The 10,883-nt window shown below is 49.0% G+C and overlaps 1 protein-coding gene across 2 annotated transcripts; it reads left to right on the forward strand.

The window, feature by feature from the left end:
* The first annotated feature begins 441 nt into the window (after nt 1–441).
* On the forward strand, nt 442–8,406 carry SLC35C1 (solute carrier family 35 member C1). Of its 2 annotated transcripts, none has more exons than XM_044269683.1 (3): nt 442–552; nt 2,845–3,359; nt 5,336–8,406. In XM_044269683.1, exons 2-3 carry the CDS (start codon nt 2,873–2,875, stop codon nt 5,899–5,901), a joined length of 1,053 nt encoding a protein of 350 aa, XP_044125618.1. In that variant the 5' UTR covers nt 442–552; nt 2,845–2,872; the 3' UTR covers nt 5,902–8,406. The 2 variants fall into 2 exon arrangements, with proteins under 2 accessions (XP_044125618.1, XP_044125617.1); XM_044269682.1 differs by lacking the exon at nt 442–552 and adding an exon at nt 2,629–2,750.
* The last annotated feature ends 2,477 nt before the right edge of the window (nt 8,407–10,883 follow it).

The raw sequence follows: 10,883 nt of genomic DNA on the forward strand, positions 1-10,883 counted from the left end.
TTAGGAGGCCGAGTGCCCAAACTGCAACTTATTTATCACAAAGTGCCAACACGGCAATTTAACCTAAATCCTACAGTCCAATACAGTGTATCTTCCACATACTTTATCATGTAGCCTGCCTACACTCAGTGCGCCGCCCGCGCCGTTCATAGCGCGCCCTGCGCTGATGAATGGCAGGAAAAGTCTAAGCCATATTGGTACACCATAGACTTTTTCCAGGGTGCGGGTGCCCACAGAGAGGGCTCTGAGTGCCGCCTCTGGCATTTTGTGTAATATTCCGCTGCAGGGTTCCTCATGGAGTTTGCATAGAGACGGACAGTAAAGAAGGAGCGGTGGGAGTGCTGCGCGGCTCTAGATAGAGCTATTCGGGTGTCACCCGACGAACCTGTTCACCTGGCTGAGTCCTTTGTGACGAGGAACTAGACAACACTTTAAAGGGAGGGCGTGACTTCCTTCATTATCTGCTCTTGTTCCTGGAGTGACGTTGCAGCAAGCAGAGCTGGCAGTCACTTGTGGGGGTACACCTGGTGCAGACTGACCGGCAGATTACAGGTATGACGGGGGGACCCTGCTCTGGGCAGTACATCAGTTGGTAATGTGTATGAATCAATGACTTCTCACTGTACGGTACCTTTTAATTGCATTGAGTCTAATAATTAGGCAGTGCCCCGGAACCTGGCAGCTGAGAGGGCACGCACGCCTCGTGGCGACCATGGCTGTCATTGAGGTTGACTACTTACTTGGCAGATCATCTCGTAACCTCTTGGTAAATCATTAGTCCCCTCTCAGGTACCCATGGCGCTCTCGGTCCACCCCTCGCCGGTGCGGGCACTCTGAATGGAAGCATTCTTTGACTCGCTCTCATAATGCCTGATTCTGACTGCCGTTTCGAATTCCATCTGAAACACACACACGTGTATATGGGCGCCCATTTATTATTTCTTGACCCATTTATTTAAATAGATGTCGAACGAAGAACGGGCAAGGAATGGCGCACGCTGCGTGGCTCTTGGCAACGGTCCAAGCGCTAAAAGTGAAATGTGAATTGCACCATTTAGTTAACTGGGTCCGGGCGCTCCATGAGTGCGGTCTGGGGAGCACAAGGGACTTCAAAGGGGCACTCTCTGGCTGGCGCTGATTATAGGGGCACTCTTTCTAGCACTGTTTATGGAGGCACTCTCTGTCTGGCACAGCTTATAGGGACACTCTTTCTGGCACTGCTTATAGGGGCACTCTCTGGCTGGTGCTGATTATAGGGGCACTCTTTCTGGCACTGCTTATAGGGGCACTCTCTGGCTGGTGCTGATTATAGGGGCACTCTTTCTAGCACTGTTTATGGAGGCACTCTCTGGCTGGCACAGCTTATAGGGACACTCTGGCTGGCACAGCTTATAGGGACACTTTGGCTGGCACAGCTTATAGGGGCACTCTGGCTGGCGCTGCTTATAGGGACACTTTGGCTGGCACAGCTTATAGGGGCACTCTGGCTGGTGCTGATTATAGGGGCACTCTTTCTAGCACTGTTTATGGAGGCACTCTCTGTCTGGCACAGCTTATAGGGACACTCTTTCTGGCACTGCTTATAGGGGCACTCTCTGGCTGGTGCTGATTATAGGGGCACTCTTTCTGGCACTGCTTATAGGGGCACTCTCTGGCTGGTGCTGATTATAGGGGCACTCTTTATGGAGGCACTCTCTGGCTGGCACAGCTTATAGGGACACTCTGGCTGGCACAGCTTATAGGGACACTTTGGCTGGCACAGCTTATAGGGGCACTCTGGCTGGCGCTGCTTATAGGGACACTTTGGCTGGCACAGCTTATAGGGGCACTCTGGCTGGCGCTGCTTATAGGGGCACTCTGGCTGGCACAGCTTATAGGGGCACTCTGGCTGGCGCTGCTTATAGGGGCACTCTCTGGCTGGTGCTGATTATAGGGGCACTCTTTATGGAGGCACTCTCTGGCTGGCACAGCTTATAGGGACACTCTGGCTGGCACAGCTTATAGGGACACTTTGGCTGGCACAGCTTATAGGGGCACTCTGGCTGGCGCTGCTTATAGGGACACTTTGGCTGGCACAGCTTATAGGGGCACTCTGGCTGGCGCTGCTTATAGGGGCACTCTGGCTGGCACAGCTTATAGGGGCACTCTGGCTGGCGCTGCTTATAGGGACACTCTGGCTGGCACAGCTTATAGGGGCACTCTGGCTGGCAGCTGCTTATAGGGGCACTCTGGCTGGCGCTGCTTATAGGGACACTCTGGCTGGCGCTGCTTATAGGGGCACTCTGGCTGGCACAGCTTATAGGGGCACTCTGGCTGGCACAGCTTATAGGGGCACTCTGGCTGGCACAGCTTATAGGGGCACTCTGGCTGGCAGTTTTTATAGAGGCAGTCTCCGGCTGGCACTGTTTATTGGGGATACTCTCCGGCTGGCACTGTTGGGGGCACTCTTTGGCAGTCAATAAAACTCTCTCCAACCTGGCAATCTGCGGGCACCTCCTCCCGCACACATCACTTATCAGCAAGGGCGTAACAACCCGCGTTAAACTTACACATCAAAGACTTCCAACATAATGGCCGCTCCCATCTCAGCCGGCGACACGAACGCTGGGCGTGACGTCATTAGTAGGCGTCAACCCCGGAAAGATCAGCGTTTGGAGCTGTCGCTGCAGCCTGGTGTCAGGGATGAGAGCCGGGCAGCACTACAGCCCCCTGTGGGAGGAACGTTCCGGCGCCCCCTTGTGGCAGGAGCGGTGAGGGCTGGTTTATCTTGCTGTCATACTTCTGTCTTCTTTGCTCTTGCTGATGTCCTGCTGCCCTGACCTTGGTCTTGTTCATCATGCACAGGGCTCTGAAACGCTCCAGCATCCTGAGGATGGCGCTGTCTGGAGATGGGGACCCGGAGAAGGAGTCTAGGGAGCCCTTCCTACTGAGGGCTATGAAGATCGCCCTGGTGGTCACCCTCTACTGGTTCATCTCCATCACCATGGTCTTCCTGAACAAGTACCTGCTGGACAGCCCCTCCCTGAAGCTGGACGCCCCCCTTTTTGTCACCTTCTACCAGTGCCTGGTCACCGTCCTCCTGTGTAAAGTGCTCAACCTGCTCTCCTTGGTCATCCCTGGAGAGATGATGGAGTTCCCTTCCATCCGCTTTGACCTCAAAGTCCTGCGGAGCATCCTGCCCCTGTCCGTGGTCTTCATCGGCATGATCACCTTCAACAACCTGTGCCTGAAGTACCTTGGCGTGGCCTTCTACACGGTGGGCAGGTGCCTCAGTACCGTCTTCAATGTGCTCCTGTCCTACATCCTGCTGAAGCAGACCACGTCTCTGTACGCCTTGCTGTCCTGCGGGGTCATCCTAGGTAAGACCCTCTTTCCTCTTAAAGGAATTGTCCATTTTTTTTTATTTATTTTTACGTTCGATGAAGCTCAATCGTTGTACAATGAGAAGTTCTGAAACTTTCTAATAGACTTTGTGTTTTATTCTGCACTGTTTTCAAGATTTATGTTTGCTGTCAGTGAATGGATCTGCGTTATGGCTTTCCGTTATAAAATGGTTATAACGGAAAATAACAGAATCCAAAGGATGGATCCGTTCTTCTGCCCATAGACTTGTATTATGACGGAATGCAAAACGGAAGCCTTAAGAGTCATTCCGTTTTGCTTTCCGTCATAATAGAAATCTATGGGGAATCATAACGGATCCGTCTGGTTTCCGTTATGCAGAATGGAGAAAAAAGTCCTGTCGACAGGACCTTGTTTTCCGTCTTGCATAACAGGAGCCAGACGCATCCGTTATGATTCCCCATAGACTTCTATTATGACGGAAAGCAAAACGGAATGACTCTTAAGGCTTCCGTTTTGCATTCCGTCATAATACAAGTCTATGGGCAGAAGAACGGATCCAGTCCTTCCGTCTTATGGATTCCGTTATTTTCCGTTATAACCATTTTTTTACGGAATCCAGAACGCAGATGTGAACCCACCCCTTACCTGCATTCCTGACCAGGGAGCGGGGTGATTATGCTACATCCTTCTCCGTTAAGAATGTCAGAAACAGAAGAAAAACAGGGTTTTGGGGTCGTCGTCCCCAAAACTAATTATAAGGGACAACCACCTAAACTTTTCATGGCTGAAGGTTTGCTACAATTGCATCGAATGTTTCCTGTAATATCTCTCCTCCATGTTCTGTATGTTCTTCAAAGGGCTGTTATATGGGGTCCTTTGATGGCTTCCCCATGGGTTGTCACCCAGCTGTCCTAAACTCCTGACTGGCTAAACCGTCTTAGGCCTCATGCACATGACCGTTTCCGTTTTGTGGTCTGCAAACCGCCGATTCGCAAAATATGGATGCTGTCCGAGTGCTGCCCGGATTTTTCTTGCGGACCCAATGGCTTTAATGCCTTTGTGGAAAGCATATCTTTTTGCGGAAAAGACATACAATGCAAATGATTCGTGTGCTGTCCGCATCCGTATGTCCTTTCCGCAGCACCCGCAAAAAAACAGAACATTACGGACAAGGATAGGACTGTTCTATTATGGGCCAGACGTCCCATTCCGCAGAAGGCATATGGCTGGTATCTGTGTTTTGCGGACAGCGAAAATGGCTGCAGTCGTGTACATGAGCCCATAGGAGTGTAGGAAAGCTGGGTGACCTTCCAAGCAAGAGCTGTAACTGGGGGCCATATTGGGTGTCAACGAGCTTTCCCAGAAGAAGGCAGTAATAAGAACAATTGCCATGGATATTTTTTTTTCTCTCTGTTAGGAAATATGCCATTCAGGAATCTAGGAAAGCTGGGTGACTCTGGCAGCAAGACCTGTGATTGGCGGCCATATTGAGTGTCATCCAGCTTTCCCAGGAGACGGTAGTAAGGCCTCATGCACACAAATGTATTTTCTTTCTGTGTCCGTTAGTTTTTTTGTTTTGTTTTTTGGGGACCATGTACGGAACCATTCATTTCAATGGGTCCGCAAAAAAAAACCGGAAGTTACTCCGTGTGCATTCCGTTTCCGCATGTCTGTATGTAGAACATGTCTTGTTATTTTCCGCATTATGGACAAGGATAGGACTGTTCTATTAAGGGACAGCTGTTCCATTCTGCAAAATACGAAATGCACACGGATGTCATCTCATTTCTCTGTGTCAGCAGATTTGCCATTCAGGAACCTAGGAAAGCTGGGTTGCGGTCAGTGTGGTTGCATTTCTCCTGACCTCTCCCCTAATTCTGCTCTCATTGATCAGAAGGGTATAAATCCCCACCTAGCCGGAGAAGTTGGGTTAATATCCATATGGCGGTCTTTAGAACTAGAATTGATGATGTTTTTGTGTTTCCTACAGGTGGCTTCTGGCTGGGCATAGACCAGGAGGGCGCAGAGGGCACCTTATCCTGGGCTGGCATATTCTTCGGCGTCCTGGCCAGCTTGTGCGTGTCGTTGAACGCCATTTACACCAAAAAGGTCCTCCCGGCGGTGGACGGCAGCATCTGGCGCCTGACCTTCTACAACAACGTGAACGCCTGCATCCTCTTCTTACCCCTCCTGCTGGTATTCGGGGAGCTGAGCGTCCTCAGTGCCTTCGAGCATCTTTACTCCTCGCACTTCTGGGGCATAATGACTCTGGGAGGTATTTTTGGCTTTGCTATAGGCTACGTGACTGGACTTCAGATTAAATTCACCAGTCCCCTCACCCACAACATCTCCGGCACCGCCAAGGCCTGCGCCCAAACTGTACTCGCCGTATTTTATTACCAACAGACCAAGAGCTTCTTGTGGTGGACGAGCAATGCGATGGTGCTGGGGGGCTCCTTCAGCTATACGTGGGTGAAGGGCCTGGAGATGAAGAAGACGCAAGATCAGAACGTGCAAACCAACGGCAACGAGGAGAAGAGTTCCTCGGGGGTGTAACGCCCAATCATGGGGACGATGCACAAGGACACCTGCTGGACTGGTGTGTATGGACCATGGTGGTTCTTCCTTACCTAGACGCCTCATCCGTCGATAGACCCACCGCCCTGGCCTGGATTTCCGTATGTGATGCGTACAGATGGCCACATGAAGAGCAATCCCATGTTACGTAGATTTCTATGATGGCCATTGTGCAGGATGTCTGTGTATCCCACCGTGGGCTACACTGGTATCCGATAAAACATATGTAAATCCACCATTTCTTGGTTATCTCTGAGGGGGTCACGACCAATGTGGCCCCCCTGAGTCTCGCATCCAGCTTTCCCAGGGTCCTGAATGGTATATGCGGCGAGCATACCCCACTCCCTACAGATTTGCTGAGTCCTAGAAAAGATGGGTTATACCTTATACAGGCTGAAGGGGAAACGTGGTATTACAAGGCGTCCCTTGAAATAAATGGCGGCCCATTAACGTATGGTTTGCCAAATTATCCAAAGAGCTGACTGAATAGAATTGGATCATTCCACCTCCGGGGTTAAAAAAACAAAACATGGCCGCTCTCTTCCAAAAACAGCGCCACACCCATCCACAGGTGGTGTGTGGTGTCACAGCTTGGCCACATTCACTTGAAAGGAGATGACGTGCAGTACCAGGTACAACCTATGGACAGCTGTGGCGCTGTTTTTGTAAGAAAGCAGCCATGTTTTTCGTATCCTGGACACCCCTTTTAGGCCCTATGCACACAGCTGTATTTTTGGTACTTTTTAATTTTTTTGGGGATCGGATGCGGACCCATTTATTTTAATGGGGGCTGCAAAACATATGGATAGAGTGCCATGTGCTGTCTGCATCCGTATGTCCGTCCCGCAGTCCATTTTGCGGACAAGGATAGGACATTTCTACAGGACTTAAAAATAAAATGGCGGCAGGCTCTCGACGGGTATCTTTGTTTTTGCAGATCCGCAATATGCAGACTGCAAAATGGATACGGTTATGTGCAGGGGCCCTTAAAGGGGTATTCCGATATACAAGGGTGTGGCTCTCACCTCTAGAAACCGCTCCTATCTGAAAAACAGGGCCCCATGGAGAGGTGTATGCACGTGCGTGGCCTTCACCATTCATTCCTATGGGAATCTGGGAGGGCCGCGAATGCCCAGCTACCTCTCCCTTTATGGCGGGGCCCTGTTCTTGAGGTAGGTGCAGGTTCCCATTTTTGGGACAAAATTTTTATATGAAGTATAATTGCAGGTGATTTTAGAATTTTTATCGACTGGACAGAAGAGGAGGACGTGCCTTTTCGAGTGCTGTTACATAGGAAACTGTGGCCTGTGGTACAGGGTGAAGTCAATCATCTGTATTATGTTTACAATCTTCTACAGCGTACTGCTGATCGTAGCTATGATTTCCTAAAATCAAACAGAAAAAACTTTATTACCTTTTGTAACTAAATATCTGCCTTTTGACTTGCTCCTCTTTGTACAAAACTTTATTTGTTCTTTTTGTGAGTGACTGTATTATCAGGGGGACATCTATGGGCATTCTCTATCAACCAATCAGATTCCAGCTTTCATTTTTGCAGAGCAGCTTTCAGCATGAAAGATGTGATCTGATTGGTTGCTGTGGGCAAACCCTGACTTCTGTTAAACTAATGTGTCCTTGATGCCCTTAGCAACCAATCAGAATTGAGGTTTCTTCCTTTCAGGGTAAAAAATAAAATGGTGCCTGATCTAACATGGCAGATTTTTTGTGACTGCTTTTTCAGAGGGGTTGCCCGATGAAGACAACTTATCACCTATCCACAAGATAAGGGGATAAGTGTCTAACCCCTGGGGCCCCTGACATTCACAAGAGTCGGGGCCCATGTGCACTGCTTCTCCATTCCGCTCTATGGGGCTGCCGGTAAAACCTAAGCACTTGTGTGTCTGGCACTCCATTCAAGTAGGGAGCACGGGCCCCCATTCTTGTAAATCACAGGGGCCCCAGTAGTCAGACCCCCAACATTTAGACACATGTTGTCTTAATGGGGCAACCCCTTTAAGGATGTATTCCCGTTTTATGAAGTGCTGGCATGTCACTACAATATGATCAGTGAGGGTCTGACCTCTGGGACCCCCACCAGTCCTGAGAATGCAGGGGCCACCAAGCTGGTGTAGTTACTGTTTTTTCCTGCACGGCTGGTGGTTAGGGTGCTGTGCATGGAAAAAACTGAAGGGGACCCAAGCGCTACACCATCTCTGTGGCCCTGTGATTGTCAGAATTTGGGGGGGGGGGTCCCCAAAGGTCAGACCCCCACTAATGATGTGACTACATACCCTAGCAATTTGGGAAGACCTCTAGGACACGTTGATAAATCTGCATCACATCCTGAGACTTGGAGCTCGTGTTTCGCCGCGAGATGAGCGATGTGGTTGAGGAGGTCGTACGTCAGCTCTCCTGTATGAGGCTGTTATTATTTATGGCAGTTGTTAAATCTTTTATAATATGTAATAAAATCCTGTCATTTGGTTTTTGTTTTTTTACTTTTTTCCATTACTGCAGTAAGAGAACGGATCTAGGATCCAAAGCTCAGTTAGCTCAACACTAGTTAGGACGTAAGGGAAACTTACATTTTTCCATTCCAAAATCGTGGGAGGGAAAAAGGCAGTAGAAAGTCTACAACTAAACCCCCCCCCATTGACTTACTGTTGCTTGAAGCTATGCAGGTTGATTACACCCCATTTGCTATTTGTACATGCGCATGAATCACTTGTCCGATGCATGAATCAAACAACGCAATTCTACGGCCCATTATATTAATAATGTCTGTGACCAGACATGAAGTTATGTGGTCACAAGACTAAGTCTAATTCCTTGTTATTAACAATCCATGCACTAAATTACAAGGTACAGGTTGTCAAAATTAAAGGGCCGGTCCATGAATACCATATGCCAACACAAGGTTACTTTTTCATGGAAGTCACAAAAACTTTTGAGTAGCTCATATTAAGGGCTCATTCACATAACCATATCAGCTTTTGTGGTCTGCAAATTGCGCAACTGCAAAACACTGATACCGACTGTGTGCATTCCACATTTTTCGGATCGGAATGTCCTTCTCTTGATAGAAGTGCCTATTCGTGTCCGCAATGAATAGGACATGTTCTGTCTGCAACGAGCCAGACCGCAGGGGAAAACACGTGAGGCTCATGGTGGGCCGATGGGGATAGTAGTTCATGTACTCACGGTTAGCAGAGCCTCCCTGGGCCGTTAGTGCAGTGGATAGGAAGACCAGAGCTGCAATACCAGACACTGCCTATGGACAAGAGTGGTGCTGTTTCTGAAAAAAGTGCAGACGTTTTCTAAAATCCTGAACAACCCCTTTAAGGCCTCATGCACACGACCGTATGTATTTTGCAGTCCGCAAAACATGGATGACGTCCGAGTTGCATCCATTTATTTTTGCAGACCCATTTAATTCAACTTCAACGTATTTTGCAGTCAAGAATAGGACATGTTCTATCTTTTGCAGAACGGACATGCGGATGCCATTGCGGACCGCAAAATACATACGGTCGTGTGCAAACTCAGGGGCGTCGCTAGGTTAAAACATTCGGGGCCTGGGCCCCGGATGTTTTGTCCCATGCCCCGAATGTCCTGCCTGCCTGCTAGATGCAACTGTATTGCCGTACACAGAACGGCAAATACAATTGAATCTTATACTGGGAACAGGCGAAGGACCTTTGGTGACATCACAGGCCATGTGATCAGCAAAACAGGCTGTGATAGGATGACCTGGATGATGTCACCATCCAGGTCATCCTATCACAGCCTGTTTTGCTGATCACATGGCCTGTGATGTCACCAAAGGTCTTTCGCCTCTTCCCAGTTCAGGATTGGACCGGAGTCAAGAGGAGAAGGAGCCTAATAGTGATGTCTGTACAGGCGAGGTAAGTGAAGGGAGAGGTAGAGAAATGCTGGGAGTTGTAGTTATTTAACTGGGATGTATTTTAGGGCTGAAGGGAGGGATGTTATTGACATGGAACTGTGTGCTTGAGGTGGCTGGGGGAGGGAGGGATGTTATTTACATGGGACTGTATGTTGAAAGTGGATGGTGGGGGGGAATGATGTTTATGTACATGGGACTTAATGTTTAGGGTCCGTTCACACTTGCGTTTGGTGATCCGCTTGTGAGATCCGTTTCAGGTCTCTCACAAGCAGCCCCAAATGCATCAGTTTAACCCCAATGCATTCTGAATGGATGCGGATCCATTCAGAATGCATTCGTTTGGCTCCGTGCGGTCCCCCGTTCCATTTTGGAGGCGGACCTCAAAATGCTGCAAGCAGCGTTTTTTGTGTCCGCATGGCCTTGCGGAGCCAAACGCATCCGTCCTGACAATGTAAGTCAATGGGGACGGATCCCTTTGCATTGACACAAAATGGTGCAATTGTAAACGGATCCGTCCCCCATTGACTTTCAATGTAAGTCAGGACGGATCCGTATTGGGACTTAGAAATTAAAATCTAATACAAACAAATTGGTCCTGAACGGATGCATTCGTTTGTATTATATCGGTGCGGATCCGTCCTGTACAAGTACATGAACGCAAGTGTGAAAGTAGCCTTAGGGGGTGATGTTTACATGGGATTGTGCGTTGGAGGCGGCTGGGGAAGAGGTGATGTTATTTACATGGGACTGTATGGTGGAGGGAGGATTATAACTGCAGGGGGCACTGCAAATCCAGGGGACATTATAGGCGTTCTTATTACTACTGGGGGCTCTATAGGAGGGTCTTGTAGATCTGCCTTATTTCTACTAAGCGCACTATGGGGGCCTTATTACTACTGTGGGGTCTGTAGGGAGCTTTATTGCCACTGGGGGAACAATAGGGGGCCTTATTTCTACTAGGGACTCTGTGAGGGTATTATTAATATGGGAGGGCATTGTTGAGGAGCATTATCACGGTTGGGGCAGTGTTACTAATAAGGGCATTCTAGAAGGGAAT

Source organism: Bufo gargarizans, chromosome 10 (genome assembly GCF_014858855.1).
Source record: "Bufo gargarizans isolate SCDJY-AF-19 chromosome 10, ASM1485885v1, whole genome shotgun sequence".
Classification (NCBI taxonomy): Eukaryota; Metazoa; Chordata; class Amphibia; order Anura; family Bufonidae; genus Bufo; species Bufo gargarizans.